Raw genomic sequence first — 26,095 nt, forward strand, 5'->3', positions numbered from 1 at the left:
TCTTCATCTCAGAAATTCAGTTCCCCATGCTTTGGCTCACAGGATGAACAAGTAAGGAAAGAAACCTCCACTCTGTCATGTTCCTATGAGCAAAACAACAATAAAGAGGATGGATCCCCTTATTTGACTGCTGAATGAAGACACTGCCTTAGCAAATGAACAGCCTTAGGTCTGTCACACTGACATTACAATACTCAAGATCAAGCGTAGATAACATGCTTTTCTGCTGCTCTCTGACTTCTCATAATGTGACCCAGTGACAGTTCCTAACAATATGATATCCTATAACAGGAAAGAATATGATGCTCCTATGGCAGGAAAAAAATGGTTCCTGGAGGCTCCTAACATAGCAAAATTCTTGTTTTAAAGAGAAAGCATGTGCACATGCACACCCTCTTCCCTCTTTTTTGTTGTTGTCACCATGGGAATAAATTTAGTGACAGGAAGGTCATGGATGATCCAAAGAGGAGGAGCGCCTTTTGCTCCGTCAGATTTACACTGCTTTCTCCTACCCCATCTTTGTATCACAATTCCTGAAAATGGTCAAAAGATCAAAAATGTCATGCTGGCATATCCTACAAAAATTCTATTAACCTAAGAGTATTAACATTTGAATGCTGCAAAACTATTTCATACCTCCTGGAGTTAGCATGACCAAGTCATGACAGCATGTACAACAGAATTTATTGTTTAATAGTACCATGACTCCTACCTGGAGGTTTGTTTTCTTAAAATGAATACAAAAAAATAATAAGTTACAACATATTTACAAAACTAGGTCACAGAAGATGCCAGGGCAATTAAATAAAACCTGCATTTCAGGAGATCACCTGCCTTTAAGTGATCTGCTCAATTAGCATGTGTGAAGAAGTGGTAGACCAAAAAGAAAAAGAAGAGAGCTAGTCGTCCCCTCGCCTAGAGACCTGGGGGGGGGGGAGGAGAAGAGAGAGATAGAGATAGAGAAGGAAGATAACAGAAAGTGAGGAACTGAGTGTGGAAGAAGAGAGAGGAAGGGAATCAACACTGAGTGTGGAAGAAGAGAGAGGAAGGGAATCAACGAGAAAAGAAGAAAAGATTGAAATCTGTTTGGTAGAAGAGGGAGAAAGAAAGGGGGGGAGGAGTTAATCTTGCCTGTGTGGGAAGAGCATACTGTATAGGAGATCAAAATGGGAGGAGACAGTTTAGTATACCCAAGGGAGAGAGAAGGAAAGAGGAGAAATGTAGAGAGAGAAAAAGGTAAACACAGATATGAAAGAGTGTGTGGGTTATTAGATTTCCCTAATCTGAAGGTAGGACCTAATTTGAAAGGTAGGAGGATTACTGCCTAACCCTGACCTGTCAAAAGGAAAAGGGAACATTGACAGAAGCGCTAGAATGGACAGTTGTTGTCTTTCCACGGGGACCAGGTCACTCGAGGAAGGTGATCCGACCAGACCAATCCTTCAGCCAACCACCACCAGAGGAAGACTGGGCCAGACACCCTTGTTGTGGGACAATTTGCGTGGTTCGGAGTGCTCCAATGAGGAAACCCACCGACCAGGAACATTCTGGGCCAGCCCCTCAATAAACCTTACCAATTTACAGATGGAGTTCTCGTCTTCACACTTTCGACAGTTGCCAGATTTCATTTGTTTTGAACCCATAATTGTTGTGGAATCACCAAATGTTAAACCAAATAAATCTGTTAATATTTCAAAGGAGGCTCAGTTGTCATTTCCCGGTAAAAGAAAGGAGCTGCTTCAAATCTTTAACAAACTCAATCACAGCATGTTTTGTTTCCTTTCTATTGTGAACATTATAAATGATAAAAAGGAATCTGGTGGTACATGCAGTACAAAGAAAAGAAATACTTTTTAGCAACTGCAGTTCTCTTCAACATTCAGCACCCCTTTACTGTTCTGCATTATACTTGTCCATGCATATATCAGGCTTGCAAAAAAGAGTTCAGAAGTCATATTTTTGTCACCAGCAGCATATTATACCTTTGAAACAAAATACGCTCCATAATCTGGTGAACTGTGGATAAGTCTTGCCCAGCAAGGTATATATTTCATATAATTTTGCCCCTATATTTTAGAGATGCTTAGTTCTTCTCTCCATTATTAGTGGGACATCTATGTCAGTCTGCTATAGCAAAAAGAATACAAAGTCTCATGGCATTTTAAAGACTAATTCATTTTATTTATCCTAAGTATTCATAGATTTCAGCCTACCTCAAGTGGGCTGCACTCTGTGAAAGTATGCATTGTTGCGTAAGATGCTACAAGATATTGTGTTGCTTCTCCATTTCACTGCCTAAAACCATGATATTCATCAAAGGTTTATTTCATAAATTTAAGCTGCCCATTAAACTGGCTACAAGAATAATACAACTTGCCACAAGATTAATAAGGTTTGCATTCAATGGGTGTGAATGATTTTTTCCACAGCCCTGCCTTAATGAAATGGAAACCACTATGTCAGTCTAAACAAACTACTACATCTGGGGAACACATTTAACTGTGAAAAACAATCTGTTGGAAACTGAAATCTGTCTTGTGAGCAAACTTACATGACTAACGTTCAGTACATGCCCCTTTAAAGGCACCAGCATTCAAGTTAACTTACTAGAAAAAGAACAAATCCCGTCAAAAATTGTACAATATGTACTAACTTCAAGCAAAGTGATGACCATATTTAATGCTGACCAACAAAACTGCCATTGCATTCTGCAAGGCTAATGGTTGCTTCGACACTTGCCTTCCAGTGGTCACTCTCTGTGTAAACTTGTCTTATGAGTGGGGTGCAACAGAGATTTACCTGCACATGTGGCTAAACACATTTAATCCTTAATATTTGTGTAGTGCAAGGGATCTGTAAGCAGCATATCTGGAACTTTGGGATTATAAGGTTTTCAAAAGAGTCGTAATTATTCCTAAACAGCTATTTATTTTAGTATATTATGCACCTTCCTCCAGGAAATACATGAATTACAAAGCTGGGAATATGATTTAAAATCAGTGGTTTAAATCTATCATGTCTGAATATCAGAGTTTTCAATTCTTACATTCTACAACAAGAAGAATGCACAAGAGGCAAAACACACCTGATCCTGGACACTTGTGACAATTGAAAATGAATGTGTACAATATAGAGTAAAAGAGTGTACAGTATTACTTATAATTATTTCATCTTCTTGGATCCTCTACTAAGCAAGTCTCAAAACTGAAGTAAATGAATTTTCCAAAGCTTTACAACATTATTTACAGGCTAATAAACGTGGCACTTTGCTGAGTAACACTGAACAAAAAATAGCCAGGCAGAATCAACCACTCCAGGCAGCACCTAACAAAAATATTAATACACAGCAATTCTTCTGAAAATAAAAAGAAGCAGAGACTGGAGGCATTCACAGGAAGGTTTTTTAAAAAAATCAGAACTGTTGATCATAATAAAGGAATGAATGAAAAGTTTTTAACAATTCTTTCAAGACAAGACTAGGTTAAATATTAACGTAAGAGCACTTCTGCTGGGCATGACCAACGCTAGTACCTGATTCCCCACCAGCGAATAAGATACTTCTGGGTAGCTCACAAGCACAGCAATAGCCCACTCCCATTGCCTCCTAGCAACTGGTACTCAGAATAAGTAAAAACAGCCAATCCCTATTATTACCTTGTCAGCACTTCTCCAGAGTGTGAGTTGCTATGGAGCAACAATGGAAGATGGTTTGTACTTTTGTACTTCTAGGCTTCTCAGAAATATCTGTGTAGTCACCACTATGAGCCTGCTTCAAGTTTCCAGTATAATGGCCAAAAGGTTATTCTGTTGGATGAAAAAATGACTGAGCACCAAACACAAGTTTATATAGTTCATAGTACAGTAGATACACAGATATGAGTGTTCTTCCAGAAGTATAAATAAAAAAACAGACAGACACATACTTGTTATTTCTGCCAGTCTCTATTTCCCTGGATATTTATGTCAGTCTCAATTTCCCATTTGTCCTAACCAAACATGAAAATAATACATTGTTCCAAGGTGTCATGATTTTTTAAATATGGTGATTAAAATCTTATTCGATTTAAAGCTCTCTTCTGTACTCACAACCAGAGTACTTAAATGATAACTATCCTTAAATCAGTTCCTTGCAAAATAGGGGTTCTAAGTACAATTATTTTGGTGTTATGGATTGGCAATAATCCTGGATTAATTCACATCACATCAAATTAATTTTACAAATGTCACATTCCTTGCCGTTTACAACACTTTAGCCTAGCTGCAGTTCATAACATTCTAACCTAACTTCTCTCATAATCTGGGCACTCACACAACCCTGTTATCACCACTACCTGAACTTTATTTGAACTACATACCAGTTAAGACCTTAAACTAAAATTAAAATACTAAATATCCTAGTTTTACACCAAGACTGGCCCCTGGCATTACGCAGAGTAATGAAGCCGTTTCAGACAGCACTTGAGAAAAGGCAGCAATTTTTTCAGTTATTTCCATTGACATTTCTTGCGCTAGCGATGGCAAGTGGTGCTTATGCCTTAGACACCAAAATCTTGGCTAGTTTTCAGTGCTATACCTTGATGTAGGGATGCCACTTGACACAACTCGTTGCTCTTCCTCAGGTAGCAAAATATTCTGGCCCAAGCCTGTGCTACTTTTTCAAAACCATTCGCCTACACTAGAAACCCCTTTCTTCATTAAAAGCATAGACCAAACGAAGGTGACAATGGTATCAAGGTTGGTCGGGCTCAGCCGTTCCCGTTAGGAAAGAAGGCCTGGCAAGGGCACCTCCATCCACCAAGATGACAGGAGCTGGGTGGCAGAAAAAGCAAGATTTTTCTTCAGTTCCCAATAGTAACGGGTAGTGGCGGATGAAGAGCGGCCTCCCTCTCCAAACCGAGATGGTCCTGGGTGTAGCCCCCCTGCCTCAATGTAACACACACACACACACACAGAGAGCTCCTCCGTGAGGTCACATCTTTCCTGTCCCCCCGCAGGGCAGGTCTGCCCGGTCCCCCCCCCGCCATCCCCTCATCCGCAGGGAGGGGGGAGAGAGGAGAATCTCGGCGGCACTGCAGGCCCAGGAAGGGGGGGCGGGGCCCCGGAGGCGCCTACCTTGCCAGCCTGCCGCCTCAGCCGTCCCAACCGCCTTCGCCCGCCGCCAGCGACTTGCAGCTCGGGGGACCCCACTTTCCGGCGGTCTCCGTCCCCACGTTCAGCTCCGCTTCACAGCTGGGGGGGAGGGGGGGGAAGGAAATACGAGCCCAAGCCGCCCAACGAGCAGGAGGAAGAGCCTTGGCCTCCGCCTTCTCCTCCCACCGACACCCGCAGCAGCCGCTGCCCAGCCTCTCTGCCTGCCTGCCTACCTCGGCCCCCCTGCCCCGCCCCTGCAGAAGGGCTGGGCCACGTGCCCCGGAAGTAGAGGGGCGGGGACGAACGGCTCCCGAGGCGCCCCTGACGACCCTCAGGAGGGCGAAGGCAACGTCTCGCCGCCGCCGCCCTCCCCCCCCCCCTTTGCTTCCACGCCAGGCCTCGGCCCCCTTTTGTCTTCCCCTCATGGGCCCCGGCGGCTTCCTGCTTCCTGAAGGGCCACGTTTCGTTGCGGCTCTAGATTTCATCCAGGGAATCTGAACCCTGGACCCAAAGGAGGAGGAACCTTGCTCTGAGAGCTAAGAGGGGAGGGCACGCACTCCTCCCATGATCAGAAGGGCGCCGCCCGTATTCCAAGTGCCCGGCCTGGCTTAGCAGTTTTGTTGACTGGGATGGTTCCGAAGCGCCCCTGTTTTCCCCTTTGCTCAGGAGATGAACAACCTCTTTTCTGTGCTCTTAAAAGGAGCAGAAATCGCTTGCATTGCGCTTCCCAGGTGCTCTGCGAGGGGCTTTCTGGTAGTCGGGAAGGGAAAACTGCCGCTCTCCGAATTTAACTTTTCCACACGCTAATTAGCTATAATTTTTTTTAAAGTACACTGGCGTGGGAAGTCCGAATACATATGCATGGGAGGAAGCACTAGTCTGTCACAAGAGGCCCTTGGCTGGGTAAGAGTATGTCACAACAATGAGCAGAAAGAAAAGAGAGAGAAAAGCGTGGGGAAATTCGGAAGAGCTGAATTACCGGGAACTGCAAACTCTCGTTATATCAGCAGTAATTTACACCGGCGGCTTGTGTGACAATTCGAGACGTCAAGGGGAGATTTGTTGGCCGTGTCAGCGGTAATCGACCTTGGATCATTGTGTAGGCAAAATGGGTTCCATCCAAGAGAAATTCAGATGGTTTAAGAAAATCTCAAGGCTTGCAGAAGTTGTACCCAGAGAGCATATGAAGGACATAAAGCCAACGGGGAGGGTAATCGAATGAAATCTGTTGGAAAACGGTGTAGCCGGTAAACACGTTGATAGAAGCTACCCCAGTCTGCAACGTTTTGCTGCAGTCCCACTTGTTGATTCCACAGTGATCTTTCGTACCACCAAGCTCAAGGGTACTTAAGCTGAGGTAGTTGTTTTGCTAGTAAGTATTTCAAGCAAAATCAAAAAATAACTATCCTCTGATAACTGCTAGCAGCAGTTATTAGAGGATATACTCCCCCCCTTCATCAGGAATGATTCCTTCTCTACTCTTCATTGTTACATATCCATAATGTCTTATTTTCTTATCTTGCTAAACAGTAGCCCGTTTCATTGCTGGCACATCCTCATTCCTAGGGCATTTCACCTAAGAATGAGGATCAGCAAAATGTCATACAAATTCTTCACAGCATTTTTTCTCATATCCCAAATAATTGAAGAACTCAACACTTGGAAATTCTTTATTAAATTTGTATATTTTGTTGCTCTGTCCTAAACAGAAATTTCCAAATGCCAGTCCAGCCATCATCATAACTGTTCAAAGCATCCTGCAATAACCTTACCTACCAGCATGTGAGTAACCATAGAAATGTTCCCAGAATTGTAAAATACAGGACTGAGACTGACAGTGGTGTACCTGTGACTATCAGTGATGTACAGTTTGAACCAGTTGGCTCACAGCTTGTGGTTCAGAAGCAGCCTTCTTTCTTAAATGCACAGTACGTTCTGCATTGTTTATCAAAGAATATTTCTCCATATCATCATGTGCCAGTTGTCAAGAAGCTAAATGAAAATTTCATGAAACTAGAAAATAAACAATTTCACCTTGCATCCTTTTGGATCTTACTGAGCATCAACCACTTCTCTGTGGATTGCCACTACATTTAATGTCAAGGGATCAGCTTTAAAAGGGTATAACTGCATCATCCAACATTTACTAAATGATTAATCAAGACTGTCCAGGTGTGGCATAATCTTGTTTGACAATGGCTATTTAACACAGCAAGAGCTGTAACTTTGTATCACTGCTGTATCAACTTTGAGAATCCTCTAATTAGATCTGATACAGAGATCAGTGGCTGGAGAAGCCTACACTGAATTTCTGCTAATAATTAGGTGATTTTCCACATTTAAATTCAAAATATGTGTCTGGGACACAATTCTTCAGACAGACTTCCTTTTCTATTTTGAAGTGTGTTGCTGTGGGTAGGTCACCAAACAAAATAAAATTAAATAACTAAATCTTCACTGACCAACTGATGACCTGTGCATCAATCTGTATTTTAATAAGCCAATGTTCAGAAGAAGAAAAAAATCTTTATTATGCAAGACAGAACATGTATATGTCACAACAGGATATTTCAGAAGAGGGATCTTCTGTGTAAGAGAAATCGAGGAATTTGTCTTCCAGGATAGTGCCTGCCTTTCTTAAGGCTTCTTGAATTAAAAACTATTACTGTAATAAAATCTGCAACCCAATGCATTCCATGAATCTTTAAAAATCGTAAAGCATTGTTAACCAACATATCAGCAATGGCTGAAACTGCAGCAATTTTCTTTATTTCTTTGTCTACCTTCTCAAGTATTTGAAGGATTGTATCATCTGTACAATGCAGAGGTGGGTAAAGCAAGACCTATAGTACCTCTTTGGAGTCCTAGTGTAGACCCTTAGCAATACAGCTACTACTGTACTTGCAAAACCGGCATGTTCATCACTATACAAAGGACAAATCCACTATTTTGATCCTACTACCTCAAATTGTTTCGCAGCTCATTATAACATTATTATCCCATGTACTTTTTAGCCTAGTTTTTGTACTTACACAGTTGAAGCAAGCAAAATATCAAATCTATTTCTTCTGCTGTTACACCACATGCAAACCACACTCTTAAAACTACCAGAAATTACAGTTTTTGATTCCTTTAGTCAGAAGATGGCAAGAAGCACCAGTACTGGAAAACATAACTACATTTTTAGTACATATGTATTTCATTGTTGGTGTTTTTGACATTATATACAGATTCATCTTTTAATTGCTCCACTACTTGTGGTTGCATGTAGTTGGCACAAAAGGTATTCCTGCTGTACTGTTACAGATTTGTAGCCCTTATTCACACAAGATTTTGCTGAAAAGTACTGTAGCTTGGAATTATAATGAAAATACAGTAGACTGTAGGGATGTGAATGTGATACTTTAAAAACCAGGAAAAGAAAGGAGAGGGAAATAAGGACGTAAAGGAAAAGTATATTTAAGTATCAACAATTTGCATTTGGCATAATCATATGTTCAGGTGTGTGTAATTTATGGAACCATTTATATAGTTAATATTAAACTTTGAATTCTCAATTGTTCAAACAGAAGGTTCCACATTCTTATGACTACCTGAGAAAACACTGCAATATACACCTGCATGGTGGGGAGTGTATCTTTAGTTATATGCCATAATCAAAGTGTGGTATATAATCAAACATGCTACTTGATTTTACAAAAACAAACAGACCCAAAACATCATTACTACAGTATTGCAACCATATGTTATCAGTGTAATTTTTTATTATTTAGGAGAGAAATTGAAGAATTAACTTGGAAGACACTGTACCCATGCTACAACACACTGCACAGCCACCAAGGGAGTAATTTTTGCTGAAATACAACATAAATATTGTAAGCATTTGTGTATACCACCACTTAGTTTCATTTACTACTTAAATTCTTCAAAAGGGGCCATTTTGAGAGTCACATGAACAGAGCTACATTACGTCTTAATACACCCCTACATATAAAAGTATCTAGTCTTCTTAGCTTCAACAGAATTGTTGTAAAGAATGGACAAAATTGTCCTTTCGGGAGCACAGAAGTTTCTGTTCACAACATATTGAAATTCTTTGTGCATAGTCTGGGCTTAGTAGAACACTTTAAAATTCCACTGATTTCAAATTAAAAAAAATCTAAGTCAAGTGCTTGACTTTCCAACAGAAATCAATAAATCATAAAATGTTTAATTGGGCTGGAGCATTCCCTTTTTATAGATTATAGAATGTGTACACATTCTTAATAAGAACTTTCTTCATAAACATGTTTATCGATTGAGATGCTTATAGACTATTGTGTTTTATGAATACAACTTTCACCATTCATGATTATGTATTATAGTATTTTGTTGCCCATGTCTATATACTGTATATTATTTACTTTTGATTATATGATGCTGAGCTGTAGGCTGTTAGAACCCTATCAGTGAAGGCGGGCAGATATTGATAACAGATGCTATATCTTGAACATTTAACATATCATCAGCATGGACTCCATTATACATTTGCTTATACAATAATATGATACACATAATTAAAGGTATAGGTCTTTTTTCATAAACAGTTAAAATTAAATACACTTTAAAGACCCTTTGTAATATCTTACTAATTCCTTTAAGCATTATATTAGTGGAAAACCCCCTTTGTGCCATCTAAGCTAACAACAGATAAAAATAACACAAATTAAAAAAGACTTGCTATGTACCATATTTTAATGAGAGATAACCTTAATGTTCCACTGTCTGCAAGATAACCTCTGAGATTCCAGCAATTGCATATTTTTCAAGCCTTCTCAGTTATAAATATGCAACAAAATGTCTATAATAAATGTATTAAAAACAAGACTTTCCCCAGATAAAAACAAATCAAAAAGTTAGGCATATGGCAAAGAAAGGAACTATATTTCATTCTAATGTTGGTTTACAAAAAATATCCTGAAATTCAGTGATAAAATTAAAAGGATTTCACAATAAATGAATGGACTCATCTGAAGCCCAACGGCATATATTTAATATCCATGTTTTCCTAGTAATTTAAATTCTAAACAAACCAACAGAAAACAACAACAACAATGTTCCCTGAAACCAGTCAAAGTTGAAGATTTTCCTCTTGGCCAAAACGATTACTTTCTCAACAATGCACATGGGAAGACAGTACGTTCAGTGCAGACTGACATGATTTCCAGTGTTGCGGACTGCAGCAGATTCTTAAATGGCAAGCTCTTATTTTTCTGACAACAGCAGTGAAAGTGTTCTGTACTTCCAATGTCCTCTGTCAATCAGAAAAAGAAACACTGATCTTACAGAAATGAAATAATTCAATTTCACATTGTATTATACATCAATATTCTTCTACTTGTTTTCAATTTCATTTTCAATTACTGAAGGAATAAAAGCATAACAGAGAAATCTGAACAGGTATTAGTCAACAAGAGAAAAGAATCACATTTCTTACAGCCATCTCTATCTATAGTCTCTTTAAATTGTTGCCTAGGTTTTCTATAGGACCTGTGAAGACCTTCTGCAGCCATGGGAAATAGGCTGATGGACGGCACAAGGATGAATTTAAAAGTGGATATGAAATGGCATGGGCAAGCTTTTAGGTCAACTGAATCTTGGTATAAATTTTGCTTCTTCAAATCCTAAGGGGAAGTAAAAGGCAGAGTTGTTGCTAAATAGTTAAAAATGATTTGCAAAGGGTTTGGGTTTTTTTCCCTTGTATAAAATTTTATTTATGTAACTATGTCACCTGAGGAAAGCTATCCCAAATTCTCTGGGAACCCAAATTCTGGGTGACTGTATATCCCTCAAGTAGTGTTTTATATGCAATATCCTAATATTCGTGGTAGACTGTCAGCTGTAATCTTTTTCTTGTTTTCCTTTAAATTTGTTTTTGGTGAAGAAAGGTGTACTGGAAGTGATCGCTAACTGGTTACACTCTACAAGAATACTGTACCTTATTGCTGAGTACCAGTGTGTTTGTCAACAAAAGGTGTTGAGAGTTGTCTCCTGCCCAGGACTATTAAATCCATCAATTAAGTTTTTATTACAATCATCTATGCTAATACTTTCACTTGATAATTTGGGGTAAGTGGCTTGGCCAGTAAAATCTAGTAGTTCTTCAAGAGCTTTCCCATTGTTTGAGCCATTCTGGTCCAAAGAAACACCAGGCATCATTTCATTTAATGGTGAGAACTCAGGGATGGATATGAGTTCTTCTTTCGAAGCAGGGCTATATAAAGAAAAAGGAAGGAAAAGAACCAAGTTAATACCATATACAGTACATGACAATGAAAGTATCCTAGAGTGTAGAAGAATTTTCTTGTCCTCACTCAGTTTCTAAGGAGTGGAAGGGAGAGAGTAGATAATACCGTATGTAATATCAATTCACCCCTGAATTTATTAAATTTGCAATCCTATGCACACCTAACCTTGGAAGTGAGTGCTAATTGACATAGTGGGATTGGCTTTTGAGTATGTATACATAGGCTTTGACTGTGTGAATTCAATCTCCATCAATAATGATATAATTTACTGTTTTGCACAGCAAGAAATGAAATATTGGTTCATATGTGACCATTGGAAGAGGAGGACTAATAAAAGAATTGGGGAGAAACAGAATTTTGACACATTATGAAATAAATATTCAGGTCCAAGATGCGATGTCATTACTTTAGGCAGATCTGTAACTAGGATGGCATGACCTGGGCACCAACATTTTGGGGAGGGGGGAGGAACACAAAAATTTGCTGCTGGAAAGACATGAACCTGGCCATTAGTATTTGCTGCTAGACAGGCACCAACTCTTTCATTTTAAGTGCATATACTGCACCTAACAGCTTTTCCTGGGGCAGAAGGAAACACAAAATAGGAAGGCTTAGCATGGAACTGATCTGGCCATCATGCACTCAGAGTGAGATATTCCTCTCTGTTTCTCCAGCCACTCTCCACAGACACTAATATCACATGATCCAAGCTTGAGTAATAGGGCAGCAAAGCCCCAAGTGTCTACGTTGCTAGTTATGGCTCTGACCTGAGATGTCAATAAAGGCTACTATGAATCCAGTTAAAAAAACAAATACATTGCAAAATGATGGCATAGATGGTGATGTAACATACAAAAGCATAGGTCTGCATCAGCATCAGGCACATAGAACTAGTTCTGTGGGTCTTGGGTTCCTAATCAAAACAATTCTTTTTAAATGAAACACACATACCTCACGTCCATAGACTGCACTTCATCTGTTGAATCATCCATACTGTTAGATTTTCCATCCACTGCATCCAGTTGAATAAGGCCCATGAATGGCTTAAATCCATTAGAAAAGACATCCCGAGGGAAGGAATCGGGCACAGCACTTGGTAGGCCTTTATCCTCTTTGCAGTTTGCAAGGCCATTCATTTCTACCCAAAAAAGGATGATTTTTTTAATTGGTACATTTATGTCATTAACATTATTCATGAAAATAACAGTTTTTATTTCTATACAGAGACTGTTCTATAGAAAGCACTGTTATTTGTTAGGCAGCCAGTCACTGAGGGAAAGTTTGCCTGAAGAGAAAGGTCTTCACCTGCTTGTGGGGAGACAACAAAGAGGGAGCCAGCCTGACTTCCTATGGAAGGGAGTTCCAAGTCTGGGAGTAGCCACAGGGAAGGCCCCTCTCCCCACCAAACACACCTGTGAAGGTGGCGGGACTGAGAGAAAGGCCTCTCCTGATTAACTTAACACCCGAGCAGGCTCATAAAGGGAGACCCAGTCCTTGAGATAGCTTGGAACAAAGCCATTTAGGGTTAGAATCGGCACTCTTAATTTGTGCCCTGAAATGGATTGGCAGCCGCTGCTGCAACAGGGAGGGTTATGCAATCCTTGTCACTAGCCTCAGTTAGCAATCTGGCAGCCACGCTTTGGAGCTGCTGAAGTTTCCTGACAAGTCGCCCTGTGTAGAGTGCATTACAGTAATCCGGCTGGGATGTTTAGCCCAATCAGATATCTCCAGGAACAAGTGCAGTTTTTTATTGTGCAAATGCACTCCTGGCCACCACCAAAACCTAGGCATCCAGGCTCAGAAGTGAATCTAGGAGCACCTCTAAGCTGCGCACCTGTGTTTCCAGAGGGAGTGAAACCCCACCCAGCACAGGCTTCATCTGTATTCCTTGATCTGCCTTTTGACTGACCAGGAGCACCTCTGTCTTGTCTGGATTAAATTTAATTTTATTCACCTTCATCCACTTCATTACTGATGCCAGACATTGATCTAGAGCTCAAACAACTTCCTCAGTTTTAGGTGGAAGGATAGAGTTGGGTCTCGTGCCTAATGGTAACATGAACTCCAAAACTCCAATTTCTCCTAGCTGTTTCATGTAGATGTTAAATAACATAGGAGAGAAAACAGAACCCTGAGGGACTCTGCAGGCCAGCAGCCAGGACGTCAAAATAGGAATCCCTTGGCACACCTTCTGAGTTCTCTCCTCCAAGAAGGACCAGAGCCACTGTAAAACAGTGCCTCCAAGTTCCACCCCAGAGAGATAGGTGTTGCGAACACCCTGTCTTCTTATATATATATATAATGGTATTGGCCTGCACCAATGGGAGCTGCTGGGAGGCAGAGAAACCAGGAGGGAGAGGGAGTCAGAAAGAAGAATTTCAGTCAGTTTTACGTCAGAGAGGAGAGTCTGTAATGAGAGGAGAGTTCAGTCAGAGAAAGTTTTGAGGGAGAAGAAAGAAAGAGTTTGGGGTTTGAGGCAGAGAGTGTGTTTAAGGAGTTGTACGATGTTCCTTTCTCAATCTCTTTCGTGGCAGGGAAACGTCGGGTGCCGGGCATACTGAGTCCGATTTGCCCAATGATATGGAGCGACCAGTAGAAAGCGGACTCGAGTGTGGAGATGTTGGTATCACAGTTACTTCTGCATCAACCAGCGAAGCCGGAACTGAGCCAGAATGGGGGATTCAGGCTGGGCAGAAGGAATCATCAGCGCGTCTTCGGAAGAGTCAATTCGGATAGTCCGATACCAATGCAGATGGATGGACCTTGGTAGATTATTTTTTCTTTTTCTTTGATTTAGATTGGTCTGATACTGAAGTGGACTTTGGTACTGAAGTAGATTTATTAGAGGATGATGGTTTAGATATGTGCTTAGATCTCTGAGAACTCTTGGAAGCAGTTGGAAATGCAATAACCGGTGCTGGAGATTGATTTGGAGGCTCTGTATTAGAAGGCGCATCCATAGTTTGTGAGGGCTGAAGGGATTTTTGCCAGAGAAAGGATTTCAGATGTTGTTTCTCAGCTTCAACGCCTGTTTGGTACATTTTTTACAAATTTGGCAAGAAAAGGTCTGATGTGATTCCCCCAAACAGAACAGGCAAATATTATGGCCGTCTGTTAGCAGGATCTTATTAGAGCACGCTGTGCACTTTTTGAAGGGGGAAGGGGGAAAAGGAGAAAAAGGGAAGAATGGGGGGGGGCGTGGAAAAAACAGTCTTTCATCATCTAAAAATAATGACGAACTTGATTCTAAAGGTTTGATTTGAAGAAATAACAATACGATTAACATTTGGCTGAACTCATGACAGTCTCATAGCCAGGCTTGAAGTCAGATTGAAATGGACTTAGATAATCTATCTAATCAAGGAACCCCTGAAGCTGAGAAGCCATGACCTGTTCTTGCACCTTGCCCAAGAATGGAATATTAAAGGCTGGTCAGTAATTATTCAGTATCATGGGATACAAGGAAGGTTTTTTCAGCAATGTCTTACTGTAGCCTCCTTTAAGCATGCTGGGATCCTTACTTATTTCAAGGAGGTATTCACCACTCCTCCTACCCACTTGACCAGTCCCTTTCTGGCAGCTTTTATACGGAGGAAGAGGAAGGACCCAACAGATATTTGTTAGCCTTCACCTCTCCAAGGGATCTGTCCACATCATCAGGCTGCAGAAATTGAAATAGTATTAAAAGGTACATCGGAGTAGGTTACCAAAAGGTTCAAACAGGCACAAGAAACAGTTTTGGGCCAGAATGTCAAATGTGTGCTACCAAAGAGCCTTGGAACATATTTTACATTCCTCATAGGTTCATGAAAAGTTTATCCATCAACGGACAGCAGGAATATGTAGATATTGACTGAAATTCTGTTGCTTCATATAGTAAGTTGCAACCAGAGTAGGACCACTGAATCAGTGGAGAGTGAGTGAGTCAACATTTCTGTAAGTTCCATTGATTCATTGTTTATTCCAGTTGTGACTGACTACGACATGCAGCAGGATTTCAGCCACACAAACTAAAGGCAGCAGCCAGATTTTTTTTATCTGATTATTTACCTCTCCTTGTCCAATTATTTTCATACCTAGTTTCCCCTGATCTTTCTCCATCTAGCAGGTGAACCTGATAGGGGAATAACTGCTCCTAAAAACTGGCACATGGGAGAAAAACAATGATTGACAGCAATTTATTGTGTGTGAAAGTGACAGATGTATGCCTTCGTGCTTGCCCTGCTTATGTAAGTTATGGTGGTAGGTAGAAGGTTCTCAAAGTTCAGGAGAAATGCCTTGGATTTCCCACTGTCCCTCTTGCTTTTATCACATTGTTGAACCATTTATTTCAGTGTGCATGAAATTGTGTTAAACTGAGTAAGATCACTGGCCCACATAGCCTCAGTATGATCTGTACTATATTGTAGCAGCTTTCAGATTTTCAGATATAGCCTTTCTCAGCCCCACCTGGAAGTGTCAGAGATGGAATCTAAGACCCTCTGCAAGTAAAGCATTTGCTCTGTGTTGTGTGAAGATCTGGTCATTTTGCAAATTCAGTTCTGCTTCCACTTTTACAACAGCAGAGCAGAGATAGTCAACAGCCCAAACTGAGAAGATACTGCTAGAATACTATCCTGAAAATGAATAATCATATTCCTGAATATAACAGCAGATATTATAACAATCATAGGATTCATAAGGATATAACTGTAGATTACAAACACCAAAAGTATGAAACCAACATTTTCTTTTACCTGCTTGACTGATGTCAAATGGTTTTGGCTGGCTGTCCATATTTAGAGTTGATGGCACATCTGCTTTGGTGTCTTCTTTCTGTATGATGAAACACATACAATTCATCAGACATAAATATTTGCAAAGAAGCCGCTAAACTAAAAAGCATTTAAACCTTACTATCTTTTCCTGCTGCTTGAGTTTTGATGTAGCATGTACGTAGTAATACAAGCATCTACTTCTTATGATATTCTCTGTATACAGAGGTGTATCACATTTTCAGTTCACATGAATATATATATCCTAGATGTTGTACAAGCCCACACCCTGTCTCCTTCTCCTGCTCCTGGGGAAGTTTACATTTTAACCCGCTGTCGGCTGAGATTTCAGGGTTGTTACCTGGTGGCAAAGGTGCAAGCCTCTCTCATCTCTCTGTGACTGTCATTGACACCAATTTTGGAAGCTAAGGACCAGTCTTTTTCCCCACACTGTCCCATTTAGAATGTTGCCTAATTGTTTATTTCAATACTAGCATCCTGAGCTTTACCCAGCCTGGTGCCTTCCTCACATCCGGTACTAGACTGCCTTTTAACCCTCATGATTCATCAGGGTGATTTGAGCTGGGGTTTTGGCTTTTTAAAGTAGGAAAAATCATTTTAGAGAACATGTGGCAAGAATGGAGATTTAAAACAGCTAAATTCTTTCCTTATTGTTTCCTCAAGTCCTTTGGGCAGACAGCTGCAGAAACAATAGTTAATGGACCCAGTTGAGACCCTCACCTTGCCATTTATCCTTAGAAGGATTACACAGACCTTACAAATACAGTGGTGCCTCGCATTATAACGTTAATTCATTCCAGCAAAATCACTGTAGAACGAAAACGTTGTAATGCGAAATAAAAAAGTGCATAGAAACACATTAAAACCCAATTAATGCGTTCCTGGGCTTGAAACTCACCATCCAGCGATGATCCTCCATATCGTGACCATTTTCGTTGCCCGTGCAGCGAGGAATCCGTCCCAGAAAACAGCGGGGAGCCATTTTTTTTTTTACCCAGTGGCCATTTTGAAACCGCTGGTCAGCTGGCCGAAAATCGTCATTTTGCGAGAATCGGTTCCCGAAGCAGGGAACCGATCATCGCAAAGTGAAATTCCCTCATTTAAACCATCGTAAAGCGATTGGTTTTTGCGATTGCAAAAAGTTCATCGTAATGCGATTTCGGCATTAAATGGGGCGCTCGTCCTGCGAGGCACCACTGTATCAACCAGTCCATATGATGTGCATTCTTGTTTTACAGCAAACAAAAGAGTCCTGGAATATCTTAAAGACTAAACACTTCTTTCCCTATAAACATTTGGGAAATGCAGTAAAATTATTTGGTTGAATGAAGTATAACTTTTTTGCTTTGCAACACTTAATATCATTTTATATTTGCTTGCCTTTTATCTATTTGAGTGTTAGCATTGCTAGAAAAATCTCCACATCAAACCATCAGAATCTTAAGAAAATAGTAATACGAGGGGGTGCTGATAAGTATTGAGCCTTTCCCAGAAAAAAACTGAGCTAGGAAGCCATAAATTGCGGGTGTATTGGCCAATTTGTCTGTATTCAACGGTGAAAAAATCAACTACCTATGATTTTAACTTGTCTTTCATGTTCAGGTCCAAAGTGAACACAGCAGCACCTCTAGAAAAGTTCAATGTGGAAGAGCATAGGACCATAATCAAGTTCCTGTTTCTCCAAGGGAAAGGTGCAAAGCACATCCATGATGAAATGTCACAAACTGGGTGACAGTGGCCCTTCATATGCAATAGTTAAATGTTGGGTTGTCGATTTTAAAATTGGCCATTTCGGTGTTGAAAGTGAGAAACCCAGTGGAAGGCCTGTTTCTGTCTCTGTGCCTGCAAATGTGAAAGCCATCCATGACATGATCATGGAGGATCACCGAACATCAGCCAAAACTATTGCTATATATCTGAGAATATCACATGAGAGAGTTGGTGCTGTTATCCACAACGACTTGGAAATGAGAAAGCTGGCAGCAAAGTGGATCCCCAAACTTGGGACAACCAAACAAAAGAGGAAACGTGTGAAGTCATCAGTGGCTGTTTTGGAACATTTTGCAAGAAATGAGTCAGATTTCCTGGGCAAACTGGTAAATGGTGACGAGACATGGATCTACTGTTATGATTCTGAGACAAAGGAACAGTCTAAGGAATGGAGGCACAGTGGTTCCCCCAGGCCAAAAGAAGTTTCGAGTGCAAAGGTTGGTACAGAAGCAAATGGCAACAGTTTTTTTTTGGCATAAGAAGGGAGTTCTGCTGGTGGACTACCTCCAACAGGGTTCAACCACCAATGCAAAATATTACTGTGCTTTATTGACGAAGTTGAGGCAAAACATCAAGGAAAAACATTGAGGAAAGCTCTCCAAAGGTGTCATCCTGTTGCATGACAACACCTCGTCACACACTGCAGGTGAAACAATGTCAGGCTTTGAAGTGATGTCCCATCCACCTTATTCTCCCAACCTGGCTCCTTCTGACTATTATCTGTCCCCCAAACTCAAAAAGCACCTAAAGGGACAACGATTTGGGAGTGTTCTGGAGGCAACTAATGCTGCAAATGAGTGGTTACACCAGCAGTCAGAATAATTTTATTTGCAGGGACTGCAGGACAGATGTCACAAGTGCATTGACTTCCTGGGGGAATATGTAGAGTAGTGTGGCAGTTACAGCTTCCTAGCTCAATTTTTTCTGGGAAAGCTCAATACTTATCAGCACCCCCTTGTAGGAGGCAATTTAAAGATCTTCTATATATTACATGCAGCTCCCCCTCCACTCCCTAACCTATAGAAAATCAGATTGAGAGGCTGAAGTTGAGAGCTGAAAAGCAAAAAGGCAAGAAAACTGACTTTTTCCAGTCTTGCAGTTTGGCTATTCAACATCATCCACCAGATGTTTTCCCACCCAGAAGAGTAGAAGCTATTGTGTGTCATTATATGTTCTGGCCCTGAGGTAGAAGGCAAAGAAAATAAATTTTTGCCTCTAGTCTTGCAAGTAAGAACAGGCAACTATGCTCACTAGATAGTGCTGGACTGTGATTTCCACCTGCTCTATTTAGTAGGGGAAAGGAAAGGCTTGACAGATGCATAATTCTGTTGTTTTTTGCTGTTACATTGCCCATATTCACATACATTTGGTTTGATATGTCACAAACATGGGACATAGACGAGTGAGTTATGACCCTTCCAGGAAGGCTAAGATTGGATATTCAGTTATACTGCAGCTAAGAAATTTCTGGGAGAACTGGATAAAGTGTAAATTAAACAATAAAATTCTGCATATCTTCTTCTCCTTACCTTGACCTCCAGTGTCTCGCTTTTTCTTGTCCTTTTCATTATTTCATCTATTCTCTGTAGTAGGAAAAAAAGTCGTATTTACTAGTTTTTGCCTTGGTTCCCTAGAAGTGTAACTGAAACTGCAATAATACACAGTAGAGAAGAAATATCTCCCCTTTTTACAAATCTTTATTGAACGCAAATTGTTCTATAAACATGCCAAATCTAGAATAAGGTGGAAAAACCCCCACTGTGCAGCCATGTAAATTAAAGTTGCAGTCATCACACTGTAGGCCTGGATCATCACTTTTAGTATCTTCTAATGGGATACTCCTTTTAGTTTTAATTTAATGGAGGAGATCATGCAGTGAATTCTCACTAGCTAGTTTGGTGTAGTCATCAGAGTTTTGGATTAGGAATCCCTACTCAGCCATGAAACTCACTGGGTCAGAAGTCACAATTCACATACTCTCAACCTCACAGAGTTCTTATGAGAATAAAGTAGAGAAGAGAAGAACCATTTATACTACTTTGATCTCATCAGAGGAAATGTGGACTGCAAGTAAGTAAGTTGAGCATCATGTTAGATGTGGTTATCACACAACTAATTTTCTATAACTTTGTTTTTATTTTAGACTGTCCAGGTATATTAATAATAATTCTGTGCTGTCAAGTCAACTTTGACTTATGGAAACACTTTTCAGGGTTTTCTAGGCAGAACATAGTCATAAGTGGTTCACCATCACCTTCTTCTGGGGGCATCCTAGGGCTGTGCTTTCCCAAGGCACACTGGGTAGCTCTTCTGGGAATTGAACTCCTTACCTCTAGCTCCACAGCCAGATACGCAACTCACTGAGCTATCCAGGAATATTACAGTTCTACTAATCATGATATATGATGAAGTCACAAATTAATAGGATGAACCCAAGCACCATGCTACCACTTATTACAGAATTTTGGAGATAAATACAAAACTGCCAATCGCTGTGAACGGAGTTCATCACAACAAGTTGAGCTAGATAGTCCAGGTCTTTTCTTGTCTAGGGATTGTTTGCTCAGAGACAGGTTTCCTGTATTCATGGAAATAAACAGAAGTAAAAAATACCTTCAGAACTTGATATGAACAAACTTTCTACCTTCTTTCGCTCCAGTCTTTCCTGCTCAATCTGCTGCATAATTTGTTCTCTTTCTAGTCGTAGATGTTCAGCCGCCTCCCGGGCCTTTGCTTCTGCTGCTTCTTTCTGATTAAACATAAGTAACACAGAACTTACCTGTTTAACCTCTCATGCTCTCTCTCTCTCTCTCTCTCTCACCAACACAGACACACATATGCACAAACATACACAGACACCATATATTTAAAAAGCTTCCCTTTTCAAAGCTAGGCACAGTCAGAGAAGACTTTTAGTTATTGTCCACAGGCAAATTATCAGACTCCAGAGGGTATAAGCGGACAGCCTTATTCTGTACACCTGAAACATGGTTCAAACTTTCTGCTAGCAGTTTCTGTGGACTTGGGAGAGGAGGAGATAGTTGTGAACACCAGTACTGAGCGACTTACAGTGGACCCTTGACTTACAGACGGCTTGACTTACAGACTTTTTGAGTTACAGACTTCTCTGGCCGCAAAATTTAGGTTTGACTTGCAGCCTGAGAATTGACTTACAGACCAGAAAAAAACCAAAATGGAACAAAAACGACCTGTTACAGGATTAATCTGTTTTCAATGCACTGTAGGTCAATGGAGACTTGACTTACAGACTTTTTGACTTGAGAACCGCCTTCCAATACGGATTAAGTTCTCAAGTCAAGACCCCACTGTAGTCAGCTCATTTTCCCCATGTGGGTCTGCTAGATTGTGTAGAAGTCACGGCAGAAGTGCCACCAATTCTCACAGATATGGCAACGAAAGAACACAGGAAGCTGCCAAATGCACACTGGCCCATCTAGCTCCCTGGCACCAACTCTGCAGGTTTTTTCACAGCCCTACCTGGGCTGCCAGAGACTGAACCTGGGACACGGAGTAAGTAAAGTATGGGCTGAGCCATTGAACAACAGGCACTCTTCCCTTCACAGCCTACCTGTTTTTACAACCACTCAGGCTTACAACCAGTTCTCCAGTGCTGGGAATCCCCTTTCTCAGTCTTTGTTTCATTCTGCCGCCAAACCAGGCAGAACCAATGCTGGAGCTCAAAGAAGCCAGGAGTAATACAGAAGCTTTTATTTGTTTTTTTCACCAAGCCGGCAGCAATGCTCCTGCTCTTCCGGCTAGTTCCTGCCTGCTTCTGCCTTTAAGCTCCTCACTATCGTTAAGTGAGGAGTGCCTGTTCCTCTATGACCCGCTGGATGCATGCAGGAACAGAATGTAAACCTTATATAAACAGCATTGATGTTCCATCCTATCAGTCAATTTGAGCCAACAAGCATGCTAAACCAAAGAAGTTAAAGTAATGTTACATGGGTAACATTTCAGCATGTACACCAAAGGCATTAAACATAGGCAGTAGAACTTTAATGCCTTCTATACAATATGGTGTCAGTTTAATAATGTTGCACTTCAGCTCAGTGGTAAAGAATACTCTTTCCAGACCAGGCAGCCCAAGATTTAGGCCAGTATCCTTTTGGATTCTATCACATGCGGAGGCAAAGCCATGGAAGTGGCCATGAATATCTGGCAAGATGCCAGGTTCAGGCCCATGGCACAACGAACACCTCAGCTGCTAGTGCAGCTTCAGCTCTGGGTATGGTAAAACCCGAGGGGATACTACCCTTGATCTTCAGTACCTCTCAAAAAAATTGCCATAGGTGGCAGGGCTTGGAAAGTTTTACGCACAATACTCTTGATGGACAGTACTAGTTTAGATGAACAAATGGTCCACTTAGTACAAGCCAGATCTGTAAGTTTATCTAAGAAAGAAGGAATCTAAAGATGAAATAGGCACTACAGCGGCATCTCTATAGTTGCTGCTTTTTCATAAAAGTATACATTATTCTAGGGGATTAGGCTGCATCTTAAGAAAAGGTGCACAACCAGAACGCTTCTGAATGATGTATGGTTTTGTGCTTCCAAAAGGACATACTTGTGATTCAATCATAGCTTGCAGTTTCTTTTCTTGCTCGTTCCTTAGCATACATTCTTCTTCAGCTCTTCTTTTAGCCTCCTCTTCTGCTCTTTTCCTAGCTTCTTCCTCTTCACGCTGTCTTTTTTCCTCTTTTTTACGGGTCTCCTCCTCTATCCGAGCCCTCTCTTCTTCTGCCTTTCTTTTCAGCTCCTCTCTCTCTAGCCTTCAAAGACAAAAGAGAATTTCTTTTTTATATGTTCCCAAATACGGTGATCCAGTACATGCACAAGAATGGACCAGAGTTTAAAAATACTTATGGATATGAAACACAGTTAGTCTGCATCTGACAGAAGGTGAATCTTCATGATGACCAATCTAAGAGTACACTGTTATTAATGGGGAATGTGGAGTACCTTTCACGTTCTTCTCTCTCCTGTCTTTCTTTTTCCTCCTGTTCTTTCTGGAGACGAGCCTGACGTCTCTTCTCTGCTAGAATTCTTGTAGCTTCCTCAGCATCAGTCGTTCCTGCTGCAGATTTCCCTAATGAAATTTATTATGATTACATTATTGGACAAAGTTGACAGGAATCTTAAGGACAAGTGCATTCAGTAAGACCCTGAATGTTTCTTCTTCCAGGCAACACAACTTCAGAAGGAGTTACATGTATGCCCAACTCTTCTGTTGAAAACTACTCAAAAGGGATGATTTGGCACTAAAAATGAGAGAGAGGTGCTTACTGTTGTTTCTCCTATTCTGCAAAGTTCCAGAGGTGGGACAGGCAACTATGACCCTCCAGATGTTACTGGACTACAGCTCCCATAAGCCCTAGCCAGCAAGACAAGAGTGAGAGATTAGGGAGAATCCAATCCAACATCTCGAGGGCCATCTTTGCCAATTCTGCAATAGACTCTGTAGAGAAGTTGCAGAGGAAAAAGCCTTTTGCCACTCCTCTGTCTATGCTACCTCTTCTGATGACCCTTTGCTTAGTTTTGTCACTGTATTCCAAACTTTGCTACTTCTTAACTTTAGAAGTAGCCACTGCTAGAACTGTATTCATTATTTTACATATACAGTAATACTGTATACAGTTCAGGCTTTAAAGATGGGGTGAGCAAAGTGCAGACCTCTGGATGTTGTTGGATTGCAACCTACAGCATTTCTTATTATTGGCCATGCCAGTAATTACAGCTGTGATCTTACAACATGTAGAGGGCCACATTTTACCTACTCACCCCTTCCTTCAAATACTAAGACCTTTACAATTCACACTGTTTTCATAAAGCAGGGTACAGTGGTACCTCGCACAACAATGTTAATTGGTTCCAAAAAAAAAAAAAAAAACGTTCTGTGAAACATCGTTCTGTGAAACACCATTTCCCATAGGAATGCATTGAAAACCGGTTAAACCGTTCCAATTGGAATGGATTGCCATCCTTAAGCGAAAATCCCCATAGGAAACATCGTTGAGGGAAACGTGGTTCCCCAATTGAAATGCATTGAAGCCCTCAATGCATTTGAATGGGTTTGCGAAGTCCCTTTTCACTCCTGTAAAAGTGCCTTAAACTGTTTGAAAAGTGTTTTAAATGCTTGCAATCGTTAGCCCACCTCCTGAAACCTATGCAAACTTAATTTGGTGTTGTTCTGAGTCTTCGTTAATTTTTGGTGATTTTTTGTTTTCTCCATTGAAAGCTATTGGACGGACCGTCCAATGGCTTTCAATGGAGAAAACAAAAAATCACCAAAAATTAACGAAGACTCAGAACAACACCAAATTAAGTTTGCATACGTTTCACAAGCTGGACTATCGATGCCAAGCATTTAAAACAGGTTTCAAACAGCTTAAGGCACTTTTACAGGAGCGAAAAGGGACATCGTTGTGCGAAAATTCCCCATAGGAAACATCGTTGTATGAGGCGGCAAATTTTTCAGGAAAAGCCATCATTATGTGAATTTATCGTTGTGTGAGGCACTCGTTGTGCGAGGCACCACTGTACAATGTTGTATTTAGAGAAGGTTGTGCTGCAGCGGCATAAAGAGACAAGACAATAACAATGTTTGGCTCTTATTTTGCTTAGCAGTGAGTCTTTCCAGGGCAGTCTAGCTCTGTGATGAGTTATAGAAAGAAAATACTGGGAAAGAAACTCTATGTGAATAACACAGTATGGATTGGCAGCTCATTTTCTTTGCTATAGGGATGAAATTGCTAAAGCTGCAATTTCTATCATCAGATATTTTAAAAAATACTGCGCAGAAGTAAAGAACCAAAAAAAGACACACCTTCACTGCTTTCAGTCTTCCCTGAAGAAAGCGCTGACTTTTCCACAGTAGACTGGGTTACAGTCTCTTCAGCAGGTGATGCTTGAGGTTTCTGGTTAGTATTCTCCCTCTGGTTATCTTTATGTTTTTCTACCCTTTTTTTGGGTGTTTCTTGATTGAGATTTGAAGTGGTGCGATGCTTGACAGGAGAAGCTGGATACTGTTTAGGAGTTTTAGGAGACTGAGGATAGGTCTTTGTTATTGTCCTAAAAACATTTCAAATGAATAATTTAACACTGTACTTTGAAGAAAATCCAGGACACACACAAATTTATCTTAACCTTGATGACTGCTCTTCTTCCCTCTCACATCAAGTAAGGAATGAAACAATAATTACGATTGAAACACAAAATGAAGATTACATTTGCAGAGCTGCCAGCTCTCAGACAGAAACAGGACCATAAAAGGGCAAAATAAAAATAATTAAATTGGACAGATCGCATGCTAGCATAAAATTAACCTGGTTTTAAAAACAGAGAGAGAGAGAGAGAGAGAGAGAGAGAGAGTATTTGTGAAAACTGGAATTAATGGTAATTTGTTTGGGATATTTTCAGGAAAATACACTGAAATCATTTCACCTTGTTTGGGAGGGTCACATGAAAATAGTTAAAGAATTGTCTATGACACATACTCCAGGTTCATATCAATGCAGATGTATTACAAAATGTGGTCCATCTGAAGAAGCAGACTGCTGCTCTTTAAAGCTTATCTCAAATAAAACCCTAAACTGTTTGGGACCTCAATATTTGGCAGACCATCTTCTCCCACCCAGATCTACCCAAATCGCCTGTCATTGCCAGCAGGGACAGCTGAGGGGTCTGACGCTGAGAGAGGCTCGGAAGGAAAAAACTAGAAACTGGGCCTTCTCGGCGGTGGCCCCTTGGCTGTGGAATGCCCTTCCAGCAGAAATTCGGCTGGCACCCTCGCTGGGTGTTTTTAAAAAACAGTTAAAAACTTGGCTATTTAAGCAGGCCTTCCCTATTTAAAGCCCGGAAAGGCTTTGCATGGAACAGGAGCTTACAGATTGTGTTGATTTTGCACACACGTGAAAGCTGTTGCACCAGAGCACAGGAGTAAGATTTACATTTGGATCTGCTTAACCTGCTTTGGTCCTATCCATGCCCTTAGTCTCACAACTGAAGCACACCTTCCAGATTCCACCAAAATTAGATGCGACCCCTGTTTCCTATCCCTGCTTTAAGGCAACCTTCCCCAATCTAGCTCCATCAAGATGTCTTAGATTATAT

At 40.8% G+C, this 26,095-nt stretch overlaps 2 protein-coding genes and 1 long non-coding RNA gene across 25 annotated transcripts in view; 1 reads left to right on the forward strand and 2 right to left on the reverse strand.

Annotated features, from left to right (window-relative positions):
• The window catches only part of BCLAF3 (BCLAF1 and THRAP3 family member 3), a 36,358-nt gene extending 31,114 nt beyond the window's left edge, over window positions 1–5,244 (reverse strand). The window contains exons 1-2 of one of the 3 annotated variants that reach the window (XM_020789202.3): window positions 5,113–5,244; window positions 3,655–3,804 (exon numbers count right to left, since the gene is read on the reverse strand). The gene's annotated coding sequence lies outside the window, so the exon portion shown is untranslated. Of the gene's footprint in view, window positions 1–3,654; window positions 3,805–4,573; window positions 4,810–5,112 lie in introns of those variants that run through there. The other 2 variants (XM_078390440.1, XM_020789203.3) reach the window with 2 other exon arrangements.
• Window positions 5,245–6,375: 1,131 nt separating this feature from the next.
• On the forward strand, window positions 6,376–14,089 carry LOC144588173 (uncharacterized). The gene is made up of 3 exons (XR_013543551.1): window positions 6,376–6,502; window positions 6,840–6,912; window positions 13,952–14,089. It is a non-coding gene; the product is annotated as an uncharacterized LOC144588173 (long non-coding RNA).
• Window positions 7,637–26,095, reverse strand: part of MAP7D2 (MAP7 domain containing 2) — a 95,151-nt gene continuing 76,692 nt past the window's right edge. For all 21 annotated transcript variants that reach the window (XM_078390425.1, XM_020789195.3, XM_078390435.1 and 18 more), the window contains 9 exons: window positions 24,810–25,054; window positions 22,946–23,072; window positions 22,551–22,755; window positions 20,607–20,711; window positions 19,492–19,545; window positions 16,154–16,232; window positions 12,369–12,555; window positions 11,108–11,383; window positions 7,637–10,423 (listed from right to left, as the gene is read on the reverse strand). In XM_078390425.1, coding sequence (XP_078246551.1) covers window positions 11,134–11,383; window positions 12,369–12,555; window positions 16,154–16,232; window positions 19,492–19,545; window positions 20,607–20,711; window positions 22,551–22,755; window positions 22,946–23,072; window positions 24,810–25,054 — 1,252 coding nt within the window. In that variant the 3' untranslated portion in view covers window positions 7,637–10,423; window positions 11,108–11,133. The remainder of the gene's footprint in view (window positions 10,424–11,107; window positions 11,384–12,368; window positions 12,556–16,153; window positions 16,233–19,491; window positions 19,546–20,606; window positions 20,712–22,550; window positions 22,756–22,945; window positions 23,073–24,809; window positions 25,055–26,095) is intronic.

This window comes from Pogona vitticeps, chromosome 3 (genome assembly GCF_051106095.1).
Source record: "Pogona vitticeps strain Pit_001003342236 chromosome 3, PviZW2.1, whole genome shotgun sequence".
In the NCBI taxonomy this organism is placed as follows: Eukaryota; Metazoa; Chordata; class Lepidosauria; order Squamata; family Agamidae; genus Pogona; species Pogona vitticeps.